General features: G+C 38.5%; 1 protein-coding gene and 1 non-coding gene across 11 annotated transcripts in view; both read left to right on the top strand.

Moving 5' to 3' along the window:
• The window catches only part of RC3H2 (ring finger and CCCH-type domains 2), a 59,849-nt gene that overhangs the window by 22,789 nt on the left and 12,806 nt on the right, over nucleotides 1-24,254 (top strand). For all 10 annotated transcript variants that reach the window (XR_015136369.1, XR_015136371.1, XR_015136370.1 and 7 more), the window contains 5 exons: nucleotides 4,661-4,861; nucleotides 5,321-5,453; nucleotides 5,567-5,685; nucleotides 6,932-7,044; nucleotides 15,799-16,107. Coding sequence is in view for 7 of the 10 variants with exons in the window: in XM_086325358.1 (XP_086181484.1) it covers nucleotides 4,661-4,861; nucleotides 5,321-5,453; nucleotides 5,567-5,685; nucleotides 6,932-7,044; nucleotides 15,799-16,107 (875 nt within the window). In the remaining 3 variants the exon portion in view is untranslated. The remainder of the gene's footprint in view (nucleotides 1-4,660; nucleotides 4,862-5,320; nucleotides 5,454-5,566; nucleotides 5,686-6,931; nucleotides 7,045-15,798; nucleotides 16,108-24,254) is intronic.
• LOC147362576 (small nucleolar RNA SNORD90) lies at nucleotides 5,132-5,242 on the top strand. Its single transcript, XR_015137510.1, has one exon. It is a non-coding gene; the product is annotated as a small nucleolar RNA SNORD90 (small nucleolar RNA).

Genomic DNA, 24,254 nt, shown 5'->3' on the forward strand with positions numbered 1-24,254 from the left:
TGCCTTACAGATTTAATGTTGTTCTTTTCCTCAACAGTATCATACAGATTTGTGGTTCATAATTGTCATACATCTACAACTGCTCCTAATACCTGACATTTGAATAACACTAAGTTTAGAAAGAGATTTCAGTATCATGCTCTCATTTCATCCTATACTACTGCCCTATAGTTTAAAATGTTAAAAGCAGTGTTTTGGTGAATAAAAGGGTATCATGCTGACAGTTGCTGAAAGACCTCTCTCGAGGGACATTTACTCTAGTAAACTACTGTGAGTGAGTCAAGATATTTTCCTTGACTCTAGACTTAGAGACCTGAATTTTGGGCATTCCTCAGGAGCAGAATCACAAACGAGGTCACATACTACATGTTATCAATTTTATTAATTTGTAATTAGAAGTTCAGCTCTTAAATGACTTTAATTCTCATGTTGTAGGTATTTTCCAGTAGAAGATTATCAAACCTTTGCTTGCTTAGCATGAAGTCAGAGCAAAGGGAGTTGATGATTCCAGTGTTTAATGCAGTGGTTCCAAAATGAAGATACACATCAGAATCGCCTATGGGATTTTGCACAGTGTACATACATTCCTGGTCCCATCCCTAGATATTTTATCTGATAACAAAATACATGAGTGCAACTTGAACATTCATATATACTTTTTAATTATGTGGTCTTTGAAGCCAGGGATTCTGATTACTTGAAATTGTAATTTTCAAAACTTCATGGGTGAGAAAAAAAAAAAAAACTTCATGGGTGATTCTGATGCCTGTTATTAGAACTTGACTAGGCCAGGCTTTGCAAGCCACCTATAATACATACATCTTTACAGTTCAGGTGGATAGATGTTCATACTACCCAAGAGCACCCTGTACCCTTGTGGTTGGATGAGTGTTACCACCTTCTGGTTTTTTAGGTTTCTTTTTTCTATGTTTTAGATTAATGATTCTTCCTTTTGTTTCTTTAAGTATATTATTTTGAGATTTCGAAGTTATACTCTGCTCTTTCTTAAATGTAAGATCATGTTGATTAGAATTTTGGGTCCCATACTTTTCTATAATGTATATATTCTCAAAGAGAATTGTGAATTGATACTATTAAGTTAACTCTCAGATTGATTTCCCAGTCTTTATGTTCTAGAGGTCATATTACTGTTGTCTCCTGTGCCACCGGTAGCAATTGAAACAACCAGTGAGGTGGTCTGGGGATATTTCCATTTTACTAATGAGGAAATCATCAATTTGAAGAGTTTGAACAATGTGCTCAGTCTAAGTTTCAGAGCCTGTACTAGGCCTAGGTCGTCTGAATTCTAACCAAGTATCAGATTTCACATGGCCATTAGCAGATTTTATGGTTCAGGAATAAGTGTATTTTTTATTGTGAAAATTAACTAGCTACATACTTTTAGATAGTTTCAGTAAGACATGTAAAACTCTACGTTTGAATTTGTTTTTTGTCACTTAAGTATAGATTAAAGCTGTAAAATACCCTATGCTACACTAACTCACTTCAGTCGTGTCCGACTCTGTGTGACCCCATAGACGGCAGCCACCAGGCTCCCCCGTCCCTGGGATTCTCCAGGCAAGAACACTGGAGTGGGTTGCCATTTTGAAGGTGAAAAGTGAAAGAGAAGTCGCTCAGTTTTGTCCGACTCGTAGCGACCCCATGGACTGCAGCCTACCAGGCTCCTCCATCCATGGGATTTTCCAGGCAAGAGTACTGGAGTGGGGTGCCATTGCCTTCTCCGAAAAATACCCTAATAATCTTTATTGTGGTGGCAGGAAATTTCTCAATTTCTTAATCATCAACTGTAGTGCTCAGTTCAGTTCGTTTCAGTTCAGTCGCTCAGTCGTGTCCGACTCTTTGCGACCCCATGAATCCCAGCACGCCAGGCCTCCCTGTCCATCACCAACTCCTGGAGTTCACCCAGACTCAACGTCCATCGAGTCAGTGATGCCATCCAGCCATCTCATCCTCTGTCGTCCCCTTCTCCTCCTGCCCCCAATCCCTCCCAGCATCAGAGTCTTTCCCAATGAGTCAACTCTTCTCATGAGGTGGCCAAAGTACTGGAGTTTCAGCTTTAGCATCATTCCTTCCAAAGAAATCCCAGGGATGATCTCCTTCAGAATGGACTGGTTGGATCTCCTTGCAGTCCAAGGGACTCTCAAGAGTCTTCTCCAACACCACAGTTCAAAAGCATCAATTCTTCGGCGCTCAGCCTTCTTTACAGTCCAACTCTCACATCCATACATGACCACAGGAAAAACCATAGCCTTGACTAGACGGACCTTTGTTGGCAAAGTAATGTCTCTGCTTTTGAATATGCTATCTAGGTTGGTCATAACTTTCCTTCCAAGGAGTAAGTGTCTTTTAATTTCATGGCTGCAATCACCATCTGCAGTGATTTTGGAGCCCCCAAAAATAAAGTCTGACACTGTTTCCACTGTTTCCCCATCTATTTCCCATGAAGTGATGGGACCGGATGCCATGATCTTTGTTTTCTGAATGTTGAGCTTTAATCCAACTTTTTCACTCTCCACTTTCACCTTCATCAAGAGGCTTTTGAGTTCCTCTTCACTTTCTGCCATAAGGGTGGTAGCATCTGCATATCTGAGGTTATTGATATTTCTCCTGGCAATCTTGATTCCAGCTTGTGCTTCTTCCAGCCCAGCGTTTCTCATGATGTACTCTGCATAGAAGTTAAATAAGCAGGGTGACAATATACAGCCTTGATGTACTCCTTTTCCTATTTGGAACCAGTCTGTTGTTCCATGTCCAATGCAAACTGTTGCTTCTTGACCTGCATACAAATTTCTCAAGAGGCAGGTCAGGTGGTCAGGTATTCCCATCTCTTTCAGAATTTTCCACAGTTTATTGTGATCCACACAGTCAAAGGCTTTGGCATAGTCAGTAAAGCAGAAATAGATGTTTTTCTGGAATTCTCTTGCTTTTTCCATGATCCAGCAGATGTTGGCAATTTGATCTCTGGTTCTTCTGCCTTTTCTAAAACCAGCTTGAACATCAGGAAGTTCACGGTTCACATATTGCGGAAGCCTGGCTTGGAGAAATTTATGTGAGATGAGTGCAATTGTGTGGTAGTTTGAGCATTCTTTGGCATTGCCTTTCTTCGGGATTGGAATGAAAACTGGAAATTGGAAAAAAATTGAAATTGGAAAAAAAATGTACATACTTTAATTAAAAAATATTGCTAAAAATGCTTACTGTCATCTGGGCCTTCAGCAAGCTTTAGTCTTTTTGTTGGTGGAGGGTCTTACATCATTGTTGATGACTGACTGACCAGGGTGGTACTTGCTGAAGGTTGGAGTGCCTGTTGCAATTTCTTAAAACAGCAGCACAGCTTGCCCCATGAATTGAGTCTTCCTTTCACAGATAATTTCTCTGTGGCATCCAGTTTACCCACAGCAGAACCTCTTTCAGAATTCTAGTGGATTCTCTCAAACCTCGCTGCTGCTTTATCAACTAAACTTATGTACTTTTCTAAATCTTTTATTATCATCTCAACAATCTTCACAGCATCTTCACCAGGAATAGATTCTATCTCAAGAAACAACTTTCTTTGCTTATCTTTAAGCAACTCCATTAAGGTTTTATTGTGAGATTGCAATAATTCAGTCACATATTTAGGATCCACTTCAGTTCTTGTTCTTTTGCTTTTTCTACCATGTCTGCAGTTACTTCCTCCACTAAAGTCATAAATCCTTCAGAGTCATCCATGAGAGCTGAAATCTTCTAAGTTCCTGTTAATGTTGATATTTTAACCTATGCCCATGAATCACAAATGTTCTTAGTGGCATCTAGAATGCCAACAGGTTTTCAGTCTACATTGCCCTGATCCATCAAAGGAATTACTATCTATGGCCGTGATAGCCTTACGAAATGTATCTTCTAAATAATAAGGCATGAAAGTCAGAATTACTCCTTGATCCATGGGCTACAGAGTGGAAGTTGTGTTATCAGGCACGAAAACATTACTCTTTTCGTACATTTCCATCAGAACTCTTGAGTTACCAGGTGCATTGTCAATGAGCAGTAATATTTGGAAAGGAATTTTTTTCCTAAGCAGTAGGTCTCATCAGTGGGCTTAAAATTCCCAGTAAACCATATTGTAAACAGATGTCCTGTTATTTGGGTTTTGTTATTCCATTTCTAGAGTACAGGCAGAGTAGATTCAGTGTAGTTCTTAAGGACCCTAGTATTTTGGGGGAGGTAAATGAGGATTGCTGCTACTGCTAAGTCACTTCAGTCGTGTCCGACTCTGTGCGACCCCATAGACGGCAGCCCACTAGGCTCCTCTGTCCCTGGGATTTTCCAGGCAAGAATACTGGAGGGGGTTGCCATTTCCGTCTCCAAAATGAGGATTGGCCTCAATTTAATATCACCAGTTACATTAGCCCCTCACAGAAGAGTCAGCCTGTCCTTTGAGCTTTGAAGACAGGTCCTGACTTCTCTCCGACTGTGAAAGTCCTAGAGTGTCTTCTTAGAATTTTTAGTAAGTAGATTATTTTTTTGTACCTTCTTCATGTTGTATCGATTAGGCTATAGGTACCTCCCCCTTTTAAAATAAAGAAAAAGTTGGTTGGGGGAGTGGTGAGAGCAAAGCAAATCTGATGGGTTTTTTTTTTTTTCTCCTTTCTATTTTTAGGTTACCAAAAGGGATGAAGACTCTTCCCTGATGCAGCTAAAGGAGGAATTCCGCAGTTATGAGGCTTTACGCAGAGAACATGATGCCCAAATTGTTCATATTGCTATGGAAGCAGGACTCCGTATTTCACCTGAGCAATGGTCCTCACTTCTGTATGGTGACTTGGCGCATAAATCACACATGCAGTCTATCATTGATAAGGTTTGTGAAACTAGAGATGCTAATTTTGTATCGTTGTTAATCTTGATGAATATTTGAATCTTCTGAAGGAACTAAAGAGAAAACCAGTTGGGAGATTCCTGTTTTTACATGTAAATATCTCATAGATATCATTTCTCTCTTTTTTATTATTTTCTAATTTTCAAAATAAACTAAAGGAGGCGATAGGGAAGCAAATACGGGTATTGACATAAAAACAGCCTAGCTTACCAAGTCTGTCATTTATCTAGATTCTGACACCACATAGCTAATAAATAAGTTTTCTAAGTGTCTAATGATGAATTTCATAGGGCAGATTCTGAGGTGAAAATTTAATTCATCATTGATACTCCTACTATGGAATCTGAAGACACTTGAAAACCTATTCAGTATGTTGATTGAATAAAAGCATTTGAATATAGATGTGTTGTAAAAACCTTTTCATTTTCTCTTTTGTGTTAGCTGCAGTCTCCCGAATCCTTTGCAAAGAGTGTTCAGGAATTGACAATTGTTTTGCAACGAACAGGTGACCCAGCTAACTTAAATAGATTGAGGCCTCACTTAGAGCTTCTTGCAAATATAGACCCTAATCCAGGTATGTGAGAATATAATTGCTTATGCTTTTTAAAAAATGATTTCCTATACACAAGAGATTTACCGCTAATGAATTTTTTTTCCTCATCTCATCCGCTTGGCGGACTATTTTAGATGCTGTTTCACCAACTTGGGAGCAGCTAGAAAATGCAATGGTAGCTGTTAAAACAGTGGTTCATGGCCTAGTAGACTTCATACAAAATTATAGTAGAAAAGGCCATGAGACACCTCAGGTAAGTAAAGTTATTTCTCTTCTGACTGCTCTTATTTCTAATGAAGCATGCTGAACATCTTAACAGGCTGTTTGGTTAATGGAATTCTTATTTGACAGCCCTGTCACATAAGTTTTTATTCTCTGTTCTTTTGAGAGAAACCTGAGTTTTAGTGTACCTGATAGTGTACCTGATTCATAGTACAGCAATAGTTTGGGGAGTGTCTTGAATATGAGTCCACTGCAAGTTTTTTTGACTGGCTGTAGATCTGATTCCATCCAAATATTTTGCCTGATTTTCTCTTAATTTGGGGAAATTGTCACTTTTTTCTCATCTGTTGCCATTCCAGTGAGTTCATATTTGTAAATGTGTGGAAATAAAGTATTTTCAATGTACTTTTGAAGGAGTTATTTAAGGTAAAACCGTTTATTCTAATAATATCCATTTATTAAGTTATTATGAGCCAGTCTCAATATTTTACATAGATTATTTCTAATCCTCCCAGCCACCTGCAAGGCAGTTGCTGTCTCCAAGTTGAAGTTGAAAGAGGTTAAATAACGTATCTAAGATCACGGTGGCAGTAAGTGACAGAACTGGGATCATGTCTACTCCAAAGTGATCTTTCCACTCTTCTGTCCTTATTCTATTAGAAGACATTATAATGTTCAAAAATTAGCTAAAAGATGAATGTTTCATCTTAAGGTCACAGAAATAATGATGTCTTAGAGTTTGATGCAAATTATAGCAGTCATGATGTTTTTATATTTTGCCTCATTATTTGTATAAACTTAGCACCGACCCTTGGAAGAAAGTTATACTCTGAAGTTGACAAGTAAAATTAGTGTTTCTTAAATTTTAACTTCTAGAGTAAGTTGTATTCTTCCTTTTCCTGAGAACGTTTAAGTAGACAAAGCTTACAGCTTTTTAAATGCTTTTTGACATTGTTTGCTTGATTTGATATCATAATTTTGAGACATCAATGAATTTTGATGAAAAAATCTTTTATTTTTGTGGACATTTTGTTGACAGATAAGTAATGCAGCATTTGAACTAGTTCCTGATGATCCTCAGAAGGAGTATCTAAAATGTCAACTCATGATTACGCCATGTAACTCATAACAGGAAACAGGGCAGTGGTAGTTACGTCAGCACAAGAGTTGTCTAATGTGAAAAGGAATTAAAGGTGTCCTCATAGAACTCTGATGTCACAAGGAGTGAGTGAGAACTGAAATCTTCATTTATCCACATACTGATTTTCTTTTTGTAGCCTCAGCCAAACAGCAAATACAAGACCAGCATGTGTCGAGATTTGCGACAGCAAGGAGGGTGTCCACGAGGAACAAATTGTACTTTTGCCCATTCTCAGGAAGAGCTTGAAAAGTAAGTTAAGAGAACTCTATTTTATTTGGATTTAATTTTGGTCATCATGAAAGAGTCATATAGAGTCAAAGTTTGTGATGAGTTTCAAAGATGCAGTTAAGTCCACATCATGGAATTCTTTAGACTGAAAAATAACCTTTACTTTTGAAACCATACCTTGTTGCTTCTGGCAGCATAGTTAACAAGTGATTTAAAACCTTATTCAGGAATCTAATTTTAGACCATTGTAGAGCTAGAATCCATGTTTCTGCTAAGCACCTGTGCAGAATGAAAATATTCTTATGCTTAGAGTCTTATTTACTCAGGTTCTATTGAAGGTAACAGCTGAGTCTCAGGTAAAATGGTAAAGCAGATACATTTTCTTTTTATGGGCTTTTGGTCTTTTTAATATTCTTTTCCCTCTCTCTTGTCCTATAGGTAATCCCTTTTTCTATGTCCACTTATCCCAGACATAAAAGTAAATGGAGATAAACTGTAATAAATGTTGTCAAAGTTTTGGTTGTTCTGTTTTTTGACCAAAACATTCATCATTGAGATCTCACCAAAAATTGATTCTAGCCTTTCTACTGAATATCTCACCTGCATATCAACTGTTAATGGACATCTCTCTTTTGTTTTTAGATACTTTAAATCCAATTTGAGCTAATTTTCTCCTCATATATTGATGTCTTCTCTTGTATACACCATCTGCCTACTCTCCCCAGGTGTACCCTGTCCAGTCAGTTATATATTCCATGCTATTGGAATAATTTTTGTCAGCTTTCACTTGCTTGTCTTAGTCAAGTCTGTCAGTTCGGCTTCCTGTATATTTCTTGACTCTTGTTCTTTCTGTCGTTGTAGTCTAACCTGGCATCCCCTTTTCTTGATTCATAGTTGCCTCCTAATTAGTTATCTTATAGCTGTGGTTGTCTACCCTCAACCCCATTATTCCCAACAAAATAGGGGGAACTTTGCATTTAAGGCTCATTGCAGATAATGAGAAGCTTAGGAATCCCTGTTGATAAAGATATAAAGTCTACTCTGTGGCCTGCAAGTCTCTGTGTCATCTACTTCATGCCTACTTTTTTGGGGGGTGGCTAGCCCCACACCACGCTGTATGTAGAATTTTAGTTCTCCAACCAGGGTTCAAACCTGCGCCAACTACATTGGAAGCACAGAGTTTTAACCACTGGACAGCCAGGGAAGTCCCCTGGCCTACCTTTTTTACTTCATCTCGCAGTGCTTCCCATTTAGGAGACCTCCTTTGGGAAGCCCTTAAACTTAAAAAAGTTGGAGAAGAAATTGTGTGATTTCATTGCCATTATACTCACAACTGGTGCCCACCTGAAAATCCATTTTCCATCTTATATCTTCAAATTGGCTTCCTATTCTTTATCTCCAGTCCTACTTTAGAACTTTATTATTTCTTGCCTGAACTTATAATAGTAGTAGTAAAAATGAGCCAAATTAATTGGTCAGATTTTGTGCCAGGTGCAGTGTTTAATGTTTTACCTGTGTATGTTTACCCAGTTTGTCCGTTTTGCGCTATGTAGCTTTTTACATGCATCTCCCTGTGTCTCAACCAAGATTTTATTTTGCAAGTAAGTGTATAATCTTGTCCATCTTCTGCTTTAAATTCTTAATTGGTTCTCAGTATATTATTGCTGGTTCTGGGCCCAGTCTTGCTTTCCAGCCTTATTCCACCTTTTGTGTTACTTTTTTAAGGTACATCCAGTTTACTACTATACACTTTCTCTCGTTCTTCTTTCCTTTGTACGTGTGTTCACTTTATATCCTATACTCTCCTTTTCTCTGTTTGGAGAGCTGCTAGTCCTGATTGTACTCAGATAGCATCTTCCACCTGAAAACCTCTGTGACTTCCAGCCAGTGTTAGTTGCTACCTTCACTGTGCTTCTGTAGTACCCTATACCTGGTAACTTTATAACTACCAGTTTGCTTACTGTGTTGCAGTTATTTACTTACTGTGTGTATTTTCACTGGACTTCATTTATTTATGGGTTATTCATCTTTATATTTTCTGAACCTAACAAGTATCTGACATGTAAACTCAGTATATTTATGTTGAAAGAGTAGATAATCTACAGTTTATATTTCCAACCAGTTTCATACTCTGTTGCTCTTAAATAAAAAGAAGGAGAAACAGGATAATACAAAGGATTGAGGAAGTGGAAGATGTCATCATCCCGTTGGTTAAAAAAAATGCATGTTGCTACCCAACTCAGACTTTTTGAGGATGGATCCTTTTTCTTAACTCACATAATGTACCAGGAGGAATTCGAATGCAAATGTTTAACTTAATTTTTTTACTCTGGCCTGCTTTCTCTATTGTACATATCTCTAACCAAACAAATGCCCCAGATCTCTCTTAATATTTGTATGAATATATTTTAGAGTATAGGGTATCAGAATCCTTTTCCCAAGGATTACTGCATTCTGGAGAGTGACAAAAGCCTGAGGTCATCCATCTCAACAAATATATTTAAAAATGGTTGTTAAGTGCTAGGTACTTATTTGAGGTACTTCTAGTGGTGAAAGAGGAACATTAAACTTGTAAACAGATAATTTCAGCTACTGATAAAATGCTATAAAGTCTGAGGTGGAAACAAGTTCAGGAACCAGAAGGATGACCAGTGTGTTGGGAGGATGGAGAATGAGAAGAATGGAGAAAGATAATGTTGGAGAGGCTAGGCAAGAGTAGATCATACTGGCTTGGTGGACACTGGCAAAGAGTTTGCCTTTTATTTTGGAAGCCATTTTAGTGGTTTATTCAAATAGAACAATGGGATTATAATTTTGTCTTAAAAATGTTACTCTGGTAACTACATGGTGGACTGCTGCAGTGGTTCAGGCATGAGATTAGTCGCTTGGTCCTAGGATTATAGTAATTGAGATGATGACAAATAGCCAGACTTGGGATATATTTTAGAAGTAGACCTGATTTGACTAATGGATCGAATGTGAGGTATAAAGAAAAGAGGAGAAGCAAGGATGACTCCAAGGTTTGGGGCCTTTGTATACTAAGTGATGTCTTTTACTGAGATAGGAAATGCTTGGGGGTAGAAAATCAGTAGCTCTCTTGGCCATGTGAAGTTTAAGGCTTACTCCACATTCGTATAGCAAATATTTATAGACACCTAGTGTGCACCAGGCACTGTGCTAAAGACAGATGAATATAAAAGGCAAAATTCTTTCTCTCATGGGGCTTACACTGTAGTAGAGAAGATCAACGTAAAGTGAATAAATAGAAAACATAATACCTGGTATTGATTGGTCCTGTGAAGAAAAGTAACAAAGTAAGGAGAAAGAGAATGACTGAAAAGGGGAGGTATTTTAGATGAGATTGTCTGGAAAGGGGTCCCAGAGACTATGACATTTAATCAGACACCTGAATGAAATGTTGATGCACTGGAGAAGAAAAGATGATTAAAGGAGTAAAGTCTTGGAGAAGGCAGATGGGCTTGGGCCTGGGGTGTGAGTGGAAAGATTGACCTGAGTTCAGAACAGTAGCGCTTCATCCCTTATTTTATGTGGAATGTGTAGTTACAGAAGCAGTAGGGTTGCTGGAATTAGTGGTGGAAAGTTAAGTCACGCTCCTCTGGTGTCATCTTTTCTGTGTTAAGTGGGAGGCAGTATCATCAGCTATAATGGGGCTATGGAGAGTGAAAGGGAAGAGGATGTTAGACATATGAAAGTTAATTTAGTAGACAAGTATATTAATGTATTGCTTGGCCATTTTAAGTGATCATAATTTTGAAATGAATCTTCTCAGCATGACTGCATGATTTTTCTCTAGCAACAGTCACCTACTTGAGCAGGCACAGAATAAGAGAATAAGTAACAGATTGGATTGGGGCTTTACCAGGTGAGTTCAACAAGGTAATTGGGCCAAGAGAGTTTAAGGTAGGAATTAATGGTGGATAATGGATTCTAAACTTGGTAAGGCAGGGAACAAATGCTTGTGGGGGCTCCTTGATGACTTTAAAAGAATAGAAAGTAGTTAACTTTTTCATCTGTGAGGTCCAGATTCCAAGTCTAAGTCGTTAGCTGCCTGGATGTTAGAAGTCCAGTATTCATCCCTATTTATCTTTTTTTTTTTTAATTTTATTTTATTTTTCAACTTTACATAATTGTATTAGTTTTGCCAAATATCAAAATGAATCCACCACAGGTATACATGTGTTCCCCATCCTGAACCCTCCTCCCGCCTCCCTCCCCATACCATCCCTCTGGGTCGTCCCAGTGCCCTAGCCCCAAGCATCCAGTATCGTGCATTGAACCTGGACTGGCATCTCGTTTCATACATGATATTTTACATGTTTCAATGCTGTTCTCCCAAATCTTCCCACCCTTTCCCTCTCCCTCAGAGTCCATAAGACTGTTCTATACATCACTGTCTCTTTTGCTGTCTCGTACACAGGGTTATTGTTACCATCTTTCTAAATTCCATATATATGCGTTAGTATACTGTATTGGTGTTTTTCCTTCTGGCTTACTTCACTCTGTATAATAGGCTCCAGTTTCAACCACCTCATTAGAACTGATTCAAATGTATTCTCTTTAATGGCTGAGTAATACTCCATTGTGTATATGTACCATAGCTTTCTTATCCATTCATCTGCTGATGGACATCTAGGTTGCTTCCATGTCCTGGCTATTATAAACAGTGCTGCGATGAACACTGGGGTACACGTGTCTCTTTCCCTTCTGGTTTCCTCAGTGTGTATGGCCAGCAGTGGGATTGCTGGATCATAAGGCAGTTCTGTTTCCAGTTTTTTAAGGAATCTCCACACTGTTCTCCATAGCGGCTGTACTAGTTTGCATTCCCACCAACAGTGTAAGAGGGTTCCCTTTTCTCCACACCCTCTCCAGCATTTATTATTTGTAGACTTTTGGATCGCAGCCATTCTGACTGGTGTGAAATGGTACCTCATAGTGGTTTTGATTTGCATTTCTCTGATAATGAGTGATGTTGAGCATCTTTTCATGTGTTTGTTAGCCATCTGTATGTCTTCTTTGGAGAAATGTCTATTTAGTTCTTTGGCCCATTTTTTGATTGGGTTGTTTATTTTTCTGGAGTTGAGCTATAGGAGTTGCTTGTATATTTTTGAGATTAGTTGTTTGTCAGTTGCTTCATTTGCTGTTGTTTTCTCCCATTCTGAAGGCTGTCTTTTCACCTTGCTAATAGTTTCCTTTGATGTGCAGAAGCTTTTAAGGTTAATTAGGTTCCATTTGTTTATTTTTGCTTTTATTTCCAATATTCTGGGAGGTGGATCATAGAGGATCCTGCTGTGATGTATGTCGGAGAGTGTTTTGCCTATGTTCTCCTCTAGGAGTTTTATAGTTTCTGGCCTTACGTTTAGATCTTTAATCCATTTTGAGTTTATTTTTGTGTCTGGTGTTAGAAAGTGTTCTAGTTTCATTCTTTTACAAGTGGTTGACCAGTTTTCCCAGCACCACTTGATAAAGAGATTGTCTTTAATCCATTGTATATTCTTGCCTCCTTTGTCAAAGATAAGGTGTCCATATGTGCGTGGATTTACCTCTGGGCTTTCTATTTTGTTCCATTGATCTATATTTCTGTCTTTGTGCCAGTACCATACTGTCTTGATAACTGTGGCTTTGTAGTAGAGCCTGAAGTCAGGTAGGTTGATTCCTCCAGTTGCATTCTTCTTTCTCAGGATCGCTTTGGCTATTCGAGGTTTTTTGTATTTCCATACAAATTGTGAAATTATTTGTTCTAGCTCTGTGAAGAATACCATTGGTAGCTTTATAGGGATTGCATTGAATCTATACATTGCTTTGGGTAGTATACTCATTTTCACTGTATTGATTCATCCAATCCATGAACATGGTATATTCCTCCATCTATTAGTGTCCTCTTTGATTTCTTTCACCAGTGTTTTATAGTTGTCTATATATAGGTCTTTAGTTTCTTTAGGTAGATATATTCCTAAGTATTTTATTCTTTCCGTTGCAATGGTGAATGGAATTGTTTCCTTAATTTCTCTTTCTGTTTTCTCATTATTAGTGTATAGGAATGCAAGGGATTTCTGTGTGTTGATTTTATATTCTGCAACTTTACTATAGTCATTGATTAGTTCTAGTAATTTTCTGGTGGAGTCTTTAGGGTTTTCTATGTAGAGGATCATGTCCTCTGCAAATAGTGAGAGTTTCACGTCTTCTTTTCCAATTTGGATTCCTTTTATTTCTTTTTCTGCTCTGATTGCTGTGGCCAAAACTTCCAAAACTATGTTGAACAGTAATGGTGAAAGTGGGCACCCTTGTCTTGTTCCTGACTTTAGAGGAAATGCTTTCAATTTTTCACCATTGAGGATAATGTTTGCTGTGGGTTTGTCATATATAGCTTTTATTATGTTGAGGTATGTTCCTTCTATTCCTGCTTTCTGGAGAGTTTTTATCATAAATGGGTGTTGAATTTTGTCAAAGGCTTTCTCTGCATCTATTGAGATAATCATATGGTTTTTATTTTTCAATTTGTTAATGTGGTGTATTACATTGATTGATTTGCGGATATTGAAGAATCCTTGCATCCCTGGGATAAAGCCCACTTGGTCATGGTGTATGATCTTTTTAATGTGTTGTTGGATTCTGATTGCTAGAATTTTGTTAAGGATTTTTGCATCTATGTTCATCAGTGATATTGGCCTGGAGTTTTCTTTTTTTGTGGGATCTTTGTCAGGTTTTGGTATTAGGGTGATGGTGGCCTCATAGAATGAGTCTGGAAGTTTACCTTCCTCTGCAATTTTCTGGAAGAGTTTGAGCAGGATAGGTGTTAGCTCTTCTCTAAATTTTTGGTAGAATTCAGCTGTGAAGCCATCTGGACCTGGGCTTTTGTTTGCTGGAAGATTTTTGATTACAGTTTCAATTTCCATGCTTGTGATGGGTCTGTTAAGATTTTCTATTTCTTCCTGGTCCAGTTTTGGAAAGTTGTACTTTTCTAAGAATTTGTCCATTTCTTCCACGTTGTCCATTTTATTGGCATATAATTGTTGATAGTAGTCTCTTATGATCCTTTGTATTTCTGTGTTGTCTGTTGTGATCTCTCCATTTTCATTTCTAATTTTATTGATTTGATTTTTCTCCCTTTGTTTCTTGATGAGTCTGGCTAATGGTTTGTCAATTTTATTTATCCTTTCAAAGATCCAGCTTTTGGTTTTGTTGATTTTTGCTATGGTCTCTTTTGTTTCTTTCGCATTTATTTCTGCTCTAATTTTTAAGATTTCTTTCCTTCTACTAATCCTGGGGTTCTTCATTTCTTCCTTTTCTAGTTGCTTTAGGTGTAGAGTTAGGTTATTTGTTTATCTTTTACTTTACTTTCTTTTGTTAAGATTTACTTCTTATCACGTCTTTCTTTTAGGAGACCCACAATTAAAACTTTATTTTTCACCTGCAAGAGCAATGTTAAGGATATCTGAGCTTTATCCTTTGAGAAAGGAAAACAAGGAGCAGCTGGGCATTTTGTGCAGGAACCTTTTAGGTGAAGAATGCAGAGCAGGTTTCAGAACAGTATGTTAAGGAAAGCACAGGCCCCTCCATGCCACCAAATTGCCTTTTTAAAATACAGGTCTGCCTGTTAACCCTCCTTCTTCAAGAAGTAATCATTGGTTCCCCAGATCTGTAAGGTGATATGTGTAAACTGGCCATAACCTATTGCTTTTTTTTTAACTTTGTATTTTGTCACTCCACCTTTAGCCAGTCTGGTCTGGGAATACTTGTCTTTACTGAGCTTTGCTTTTTCTGTCAGCATGTGTGTATGGGAGAGAGGGGGAGAAGGATTGAATAATGAAGGTGTTTATAGATACTGAAGGACTAAAAGGGAAACTATTGTGAAGGTATTGCTCATCACCAACACTGTTTATATTTAATTACCATATGTTTGGTTATGTATAACATTGGTATCAGATCAATTTAGTTACATGTAATTATGACCCCATATGTGTATAGTCATCTTTCTGTTCATGTAACATCGTTGTTTACCATGTTAAAGTATTGGCAGGAACATTCACTAAGACTATAATGAAATTTTCGTTGTACAAGTGGATATAAATTTTCTTAAATTGAATCCAGGATCAAATTGCTTTATGTATTAGAGTGTTATATCAGCCCCAAATTTAGTATCAGGAAAGCTTTTTTAAAGAAAGATCTTTAAAATCAGAAAAATCTTTAACCCAAATACTTTATACTTAGTCATAAACTAATCTGAAAAATATAATACTAAATTTATGTATCTTGGAGTTTAAGAATGAGTTTTGGATTTTTTAATCTCTTTAAAATTATCTGATGCTTTAACAACTTGGTAACAATAGAGAATTCTTTCATATCTTGCATACCTTTTCATCTACATTCCCAACTAAATTTGATACTGGTTCCTTTCATTTTTTACATAGTGTACTTTGTATTCCAGGTATACAGAGTTTTTCAGAAAGATCTCTTCCTACTCCATCAGAATGCTTTTTGAATACATGTGTACTTTTTTTGCTATATTAATTGTGTGCCTAAATATTATAAGTGTTGTGTGTATACATATGTATATGAGAGATACATTCTAATGTGCCAGCTATTATAATTGAGTTTGATAGTATTTGATATTTAGCTGAATAAAGGTTTTTTCAAAGCTATTCCTTCCTTGAAATTTTTTTCCCATTGCCCACCTCCCCGCCCATCCCCCCTTTTTTTAACTTAGTGTAAGAGTTAGTGAAATATTTACTGATATGTTTATTGTTTTTGAAACAGGTATCGATTAAGGAACAAAAAGATCAATGCAACTGTAAGAACGTTTCCTCTTCTAAATAAAGTTGGTGTAAACAACACTGTCACAACCACAGCCGGAAATGTCATTTCTGTCATAGGAAGTACTGAAACAACGGGGAAAATTGTTCCAAGTACAAATGGAATTTCAAATGCAGAAAACAGTGTTTCCCAGCTAATTCCACGTAGTACTGACAGTACATTAAGAGCTCTGGAGACTGTGAAGAAAGTGGGGAAGGTTGGCACCAATGGTCAGAATGCTGCTGGGCCTTCTGTAGAGTCTGTAACTGAAAAGTAAGTAGTAGGTAAAAATGTTTACATAAGTAATTTAGTCTGTTTATAATTGCCTGAGTATTTTTATTTATCCCGAGGGAAAACAGGTAAACAGAATTTTTATGCAGATTATTTCATGTAGTAGAGATAGCACTAAATACCAAAAAAATTTGAATTCTAGTCCTGGCTCTGCAATTGAATAGCCCTCTGACCTTGGAAATTCACTTCAACTATGGGTGTGTTCTTCAACTGTAAGCTGAAGAAGTTGAACCAGAATTGAGTTTTTCACACCTTATTTCCTTGAACTTTAGGAATGAGTCCATAGAGGTGCCAGAAAGGAACTAAGTAGAAACGTAAGCAGGTGAGATGCTTGAGCCTCCAGCCCCTGTTTTGATTAGAACAGTTCCACTTTGTGCTCTGTAATGGTGGGTAGTTGTTAAGAGAGAAATCTTTGAAGCCAAATTCTGTGGGTTCATTTTGGCTCACCCTTCTCTAGCTGTATGATCTTAGGCCAGTTACTTAATCTGTCTTCCTTAGTTTACTCATCCATAAAATTGATATAATGATACTACCTACCTGGTATGTTGATTGTGAGAACTGAATGACTTAATACTGCAGTATGCTTTGATCAGTGCCTGCCACATAGCACTCACTAAATATCTGCATCTATTATTATTGTTATTGTTTGGGATTTCAGCATAAGACTTACTTTGGTAGAAAAGCTTTGGTACTTTAAGAAAAAAGTTTTAAAACTTTCACATTATCTGAAAAGTTACTTTCACCTCTAATGTCTCAGGCTTTTGTATTCTTTTAGTGTCTTAAAGTCTGAGGTAAAACATACTCAGATTATGTTGCCCATAGTCTGTCAGTATCTATTGTATGCCATATAGGGAAAAAGCATTATGGTAGGCACACAGTAAATCACTAGTGATTTCAAATAATAAATGGATAGGTAGACATTTGTATTGTTTATTTGTGCTGTTAGCATGTGATAGGGAAATTTTATATCTACTTATATTATAAGTATAACATTATATCTACCTACTGCGGGGAGGAATCCCTCAGAAGAAATGGAGTAGCCATCATGGTCAACAAAAGAGTCGGAAATGCAGTACTTGGATGCAATCTCAAAAACGACAGAATGATCTCTGTTTGTTTCCAAGGCAAACCATTCAATATCACAATAATCCAAGTCTATGCCCCAACCAGTAACACTGAAGAAGCTGAAGTTGAACGATTCTATGAAGACCTACAAGACCTTTTAGAACTAACACCCAAAAAAGATGTCTTTTTCATTATAGGGGACTGGAATGCAAAAGTAGGAAGTCAAGAAACACCTGAAGTAACAGGCAAATTTGGCCTTGGAATACGCAATGAAGCAGGGCAAAGACTAAAAGAGTTTTGCCAAGAAAATGCACTGGTCATAACAAACACCCTCTTCCAACAACACAAGAGAAGACTCTATACATGGACATCACCAGATGGTCAACACCGAAATCAGATTGATTATATTCTTTGCAGCCAAGGATGGAGAAGCTCTATACAGTCAGCAAAAACAAGACCAGGAGCTGACTGTGGCTGAGACCATGAACTCCTTATTGCCAAATTCAGACTGAAATTGAAGAAAGTAGGGAAAACCACTAGACCATTCAGGTATGACCTAAATCAAATCCCTTATGATTATACAGTGGAAGTAAGAAATAGATTTAAGGGCCTAGATCTGATAGATAGAGTGCCTGATGAACTATGGAATGAGGTTCGTGACATTGTACAGGAGACAGGGATCAAGACCATCCCCATGGAAAAGAAATGCAAAAAAGCAAAATGGCTGTCTGGGGAGGCCTTACAAATAGCTGTGAAAAGAGAAGCGAAAAGCAAAGGAGAAAAGGAAAAATATAAACATGTGAATGCAGAGTTCCAAAGAATAGCAAGAAGAGATGAGAAAGTCTTCTTCAGTGATCAATGCAAAGAAATAGAGGAAAACAACAGAATGGGAAAGACTAGAGATCTCGTCAAGAAAATCAGATACACCAAAGGAACATTTCATGCAAAGATGGGCTCGATAAAGGACAGAAATGGTATGGACTTAACAGAAGCAGAAGATATTAAGAAGAGATGGCAAGAATACACAGAAGAACTGTACAAAAAAGATCTTCATGATGCAGATAATCACGATGGTGTGATCACTGACCTAGAGCCAGACATCCTGGAGTGTGAAGTCAAGTGGGCCTTAGAAAGCATTACTAGGAACAAAGCTAGTGGAGGTGATGGAATTCCAGTTGAGCTATTCCAAATCCTGAAAGATGATGCTGTGAAAGTGCTGCACTCAATATGCCAGCAAATTTGGGAAACTCAGCAGTGGCCACAGGACTGGAAAAGGTCAGTTTTCATTCCAATCCCAAAGAAAGGCAATGCCAGAGAATGCTCAAACTACCGCACAATGGCACTCATCTCGCACGCTAGTAAAGTAATGCTCAAAATTCTCCAAGCCAGCTTCAGCAATATGTGAACCGTGAACTTCCAAATGTTCAAGCTGGTTTTAGAAAAGGCAGAGGAACCAGAGATCAAAGTGCCAACATCCGCTGGATCATGGAAAAGCAAGAGAGTTCCAGAAAAGCATCTATTTCTGCTTTATTGACTATGCCAAAGCCTTTGACTGTGTGGATCCAGTAAACTGTGGAAAATTCTGAAAGAGATGGGAATACCAGACCACCTGACCTGCCTCTTGAGAAATTTGTATGCAGGTCAGGAAGCAACAGTTAGAACTGGACATGGAACAACAGACTGGTTCCAAATAGAAAAAGGAGTACGTCAAGGCTGTATATTGTCACCCTGCTTATTTAACTTCTATGCAGAGTACATCATGAGAAACGCAGGACTGGAAGAAGCACAAGCTGGAATCAAGATTGCTGGGAGAAATATCAATAACCTCAGATATGCAGATGCCACGACCCTTATGGCAGAAAGTAAAGAGGAACTAAAGAGCCTCTTGATGAAAGTGAAAGTGGAGAGTGAAAAAGTTGGCTTAAAGCTCAACATTCAGAAAATGAAGATCATGGCATCCGGTCCCATCACTTCATGGGAAATAGATGGGGAAACAGTGGAAACAGTGTCAGACTTTATTTTTGGGGGCTCCAAAATCACTGCAGATGGTGACTGCAGCCATGAAATTAAAAGACGCTTACTCCTTGGAAGGAAAGTTAAGACCAACCTAGATAGCATGTTCAAAAGCAGAGACATTACTTTGCCAACAAAGGTCCGTCTAGTCAAGGCTATGGTTTTTCCTGTGGTCATGTATGGATGTGAAAGTTGGACTGTTAAGAAGGCTGAGTGCCGAAGAATTGATGCTTTTGAACTGTGGTGTTGGAGAAGACTCTTAAGAGTCCCTTGGACTGCAAGGAGATCCAACCAGTCTATTCTGAAGGAGATCAGCCCTGGGATTTCTTTGGAGGGAATGATGCTGAAGCTGAAACTCCAGTACTTTGGCCACCTCATGCGAAGAGTTGACTCCTTGGAAAAGACTCTGATACTGGGAGGGATTGGGGGCAGGAGGAGAAAGGGACGACAGAGGATGAGATGGCTGGATGGCATCACTGACTTGATGGACGTGAGTCTCAGTGAACTCTGGGAGTTGGTATTGAACAGGGAGGCCTGGCGTGCTGCGATTCATGGTGTTGCAAAGAGTCAGACACCACTGAGCGACTGATCTGATCTGATCTGATGGTCTTCCCTCAGAGAGGTCTTGGAAGAGATAGAGAACATTGTCTAGTTTAGCAAATGTTGCTTATACACTAATTCTGAGCTCTGCTTTTGGCACTCTTGAAAATACATGAGATGTATATCTGTGCCTTTAAGAAACTTATGACATAATGGGGGAGACAGCATTTACATAAGTGAAGCAATATTGCAGTTGGATCAAAGAACAGGGAAATATTATATTGCTGGGAGAAGTATTGGAAGAAAATTTAGATGTGTACCTTGGCACCAGATAATGGATACCTTGTGTTAAACATGCTAAGGAAATGAGCTTTTGAAAGATTTTGGCAAGGTAAAGTTGTAAAACCATAATGTCACTCAACCATGAAAGAGTAAGGTACTAGTACGTATTACAATATGGATGAACCTTGAAAACATTATGTTAAGTGAAAGAAGCTAGATACAAAAGCCATTATGGTAGAATTCCATTTATGTGAATGTCCAGAATAGGCAAATCCATAGGAGACAGAAAGTAGATAAGTAGTTGCTAGAGGCTGTGGCTGGGGGAACAAGGGAATGGGAAATAGATGCTAATGAATACAGGTTTCTTTGAGAGGTGATGAAAATGCTTCTACAGAATAAGATAATGGTGATGGTTGCACAACCTTGGGAATATACCAGAAATCACTGAATTGTACACTTTGTAAGTGTAAATTATATCTCAGTGTTTAAAAACTTTCAAAAACAAGAAAATCTAAGTAAATCATTTATTCATTGATTCAAAAATTGTAAATCTTCTGCTCTGTGCCACATATCAGACCAGTTAGCATAGTTAATGAAAATGAACTAAATATACTCCCTACCTCTCGGTGTCTTCCAGTGTAGCTTGGGAAACAGATATGAACAGATACAATATATGCTGAAAGGTACTGCAGCAGAGTTGTGTTCCAAGTGTTAACTAAAACACGAAAAATAGCAATAATTCTGTCTGAGGTTAATTGTGGAAAATTTTTTAGCAGTAAGGTGATGACACCTGAACGATTCCAAAACTATGACTAGTTAGGAAGGAAGGGTCTTGTCAATGGAAAAAGCAGCTCAGACAAAAGCATGTAGGTAAGAGGGACTGCAAGGAGATCAAACCAGTCAGTCCTAAAGGAAGTCAGTCCTGAATATTCATTGGAAGGACTGATGCTGAAGCTGAAACTCCAATTCTTTGGCCACATGATGTGAAGAACTGATTCATTGGAAAAGACCCTGATGCTGGGAAAGATTGAAGGCAGGGAAAGGGGGATGACAGAGGATGAGATGGTTACATGGCATCACTGATTCGATGGACATGAGTTTGAACCAGCTCTGGGAGTTGGTGATGGACAGGGAGGCCAGAGTCGGACACGACTGAGCAACTGAAGTGAACTGAGGAGGGTCTACTGTGAAGGAGGGCCTGGAATCCTGAAATTCACCTAGAGTGTAGCTATAGTAATCTAGCTATCTGGCCAGAATGAGATGGAAAGTTAGATTTTTTCCTTAAATCTGAATTTTTGGGATAGCTTGCATGATTTCATATGGCTTTGAACCTTGTCATCTAGAACCAGACATCCTGGAATGCAAAGTCAAGTGGGCCTTAGGAAGCATCACTATGAACAAAGCTAGTGGAGGTGATGGAATTCCAGTTGAGCTTTTTCAATCCTAAAAGATGATGCTGTTAAAGTGCTGCACTCAATATGCCAGCAAATTTGGAAAACTCAGCAGTGGCCACAGGACTGGAAAAGGTCAGTTTTCATTCCAATCCCCAAAAAAGACAATGCTAAAGAATGTTCAAACTAACACACAGTTGCACTCATCTCACATGCTAGCAAAGTAATGTTCAAAATTCTCCAAGCCATACTTCAACAGTATGTGAACTGTGAACTACCAGATTTTTCAAGCTGGATTTAGAAAAAGTAGAGGAACCAGAGATGAGAGTTTCAGAAAAATGTCTACTTCTGCTTCATTGACGACGTCAAAGCCTTTGACTGTGTGGATCCAGCAAACTGTGGAAAATTCTTAAAGAGATGGGAATAATAGACCACCTTACCTACCTCCTGAGAAATCTGTATGCGGTTCAAGAGGCAACAGTTAGAACTGGACATGGAACAAGACTGGTTCCAAATTGGGAAAGGAGTATTTCAAGGCTGGATATTGTCACCCTGGTTATTTAACTTATATGCAGAGTACATCATGTGAAATGCCAGGCTGGATGAAGCACAAGCTGGAATCAAGATTGCCAGGAGAAATATCATTAACCTCAGATATGCAGATGATACCACCCTTATGGCAGAAAGCAAAGAACTAAAGAGCCTCTTGATGAAGGTGAAAGGAGAGTGAAAATGTAGGCTTAAGACTCAACATTCAGAAAACTAAGATCATGGCATCCGGTTCCATTACTTCATGGCAAATAGATGGGGAAACAGTGACAGACTTTATATTTTGGGCTCCAAAATCACTGCAGATGGTGACTGCAGCCATGAAATTAAAAGACGCTTGGTCCTTGGAAGAAAAGTTATGACCAACCTATACAGCATATTAAAAAGCAGAGACATTACTTTGCCAAGGAAGGTCCGTCTAGTCAAAGGTATGGTTTTTCCAGTAATCGTATATGGATGTGAGAGTTGGACTGTGAAGAAAGCTGAGCGCCAAAGAATTGATGCTTTTGAACTGTGGTGTTGGAGAAGACTCTTGAGAATCCCTTGGACTGCAAGGAGATCCAACTAGTCCATCCTAAGGGAAATCAGTCCTGAATATTCATTGGAAGGCCTGATGTTGAAGCTGAAACTCCAAAACTTTGGCCACCTGATGTGGAGAACTGACCCATTTGAAAAGACTCTGATGCTGGGAAAGATTGAAGGTGGGAGGAGAAGGGGATGACAAAGGATGAGATGGTTGCATCACCAACTCAACGGACATGAGTTTGTGTAAGCTCCGGGAGTTGGTGATGGACAGGGAAGTCTGGCACGCTGCAGTCCATGGGGTTGCAAAGAGTCAGACATGACTGCATGACTGAACTTACCTGAACTTGAACCTTGTCATGAATTTGAGTGCCTTTTTCCTGCAGTCTAAGAATTTGCCATTCCAAAAGTACTTATCCAGATTTTATGGTATGTGACATTCTGATACGGAAAAGCAGATAATCTGTGTAAAGCACTTAGCATATTGCCTAGAATAAGCTTAGTAATTGCTGTGTACATTAAAACAAACTGTGGAAAATTTTTAAAGAGATGGAAATACCAGGCCACTTCACCTGCCTCCTGAGAAATCTGTATGCGGGTCAAGAAGCAACAGTTAGAACTGGACATGGAACAACAGACTGGTTCCAAATCAGGGAAGAAGTACGTCAAGGCTGTATTTTGTCACCCTGCTTAGTTAATTTATATGCAAAATACATCATGCATGATGCCAGGCTGGATGAAGCACAAGCTGGTATCAAGATTGCTGCAAGAAATACCAATAACCTCACATATGCAGATGATACCACCCTTACAGCAGAAAGCGAAGAACTAAAGATCCTCTTGATGAAAGTGAAGGAGGAGAGAGAAATAGTTGGCTTAAAACTTAACATTTCAGAAAACTAAAACCATGGCATCTGGTCCCATCACTTCATGGGAAATAGATGGGGAAACAATGGAAACAGTGACAGACTATTTTTTGGGCTCCAAAATCACTGCAGATGGTGACTGCAGCCATGAAATTAAAAGACTCTTGCTCCTTGGAAGGAAAGTTATGACCAACCTATACAGCATATTAAAAAGCAGAGATACTAAAGATATTACTTAGCCAACGAATGTCCGTCTTTTCAAAGCTATGGTTTTCCAGTAGTCATGTATGGATGTAAGAGTTGGACTGTAGAGAAAGCTGAGCGCCAAAGAATTGATGCTTTTGATCTGTGATGTTGGAGAAAACTCTAGAGAGTCACTTGGACCGCAGGGAGATCCAACTAGTCCATCCTAAAGGAGATCAATCCTGAGTATTCATGGGAAGGTCTGATGCTGAAGCTGAAGCTCCAAAACTTTGGCCACCTGATCCAGAGAACTGACTCATTTGAAAAGACCCTGATGATGGGAAAGATTGAGGGCAGGAGGAGAAGGGGACGACAGAGGATGAGATGGTTGCATGGCATCGCCGACTCAATGGACATGGGTTTGAGTAAGCTCCTGGAGTTGGTGATGGACAGGGAAGCCTGACGTGCTGCAGTCCATGGGGTCACAAAGAATCGGACCCGACTGAGTGACTGAATTGACTTACTGTTATGAGGAAATCCTAATTATTTTCCTTCTTGCCTTTATTGAACTTCAAAGAGTAAGCCCAGCACTAAAATACCTTTAACGTCTAAGCTGTTTGTACTTACTATTCTTATCTACAATTTCTTAGTTATTTTCTACATTTTGATACACAAATACACATAAAAGTAAGCATCTTCTGGATTAATCTCAGCTAGA

Source organism: Bos grunniens, chromosome 11 (genome assembly GCF_055505025.1).
Source record: "Bos grunniens cultivar Pamir isolate PY7600 chromosome 11, Bosgru_T2T1.0, whole genome shotgun sequence".
Taxonomy (NCBI): domain Eukaryota; kingdom Metazoa; phylum Chordata; class Mammalia; order Artiodactyla; family Bovidae; genus Bos; species Bos grunniens.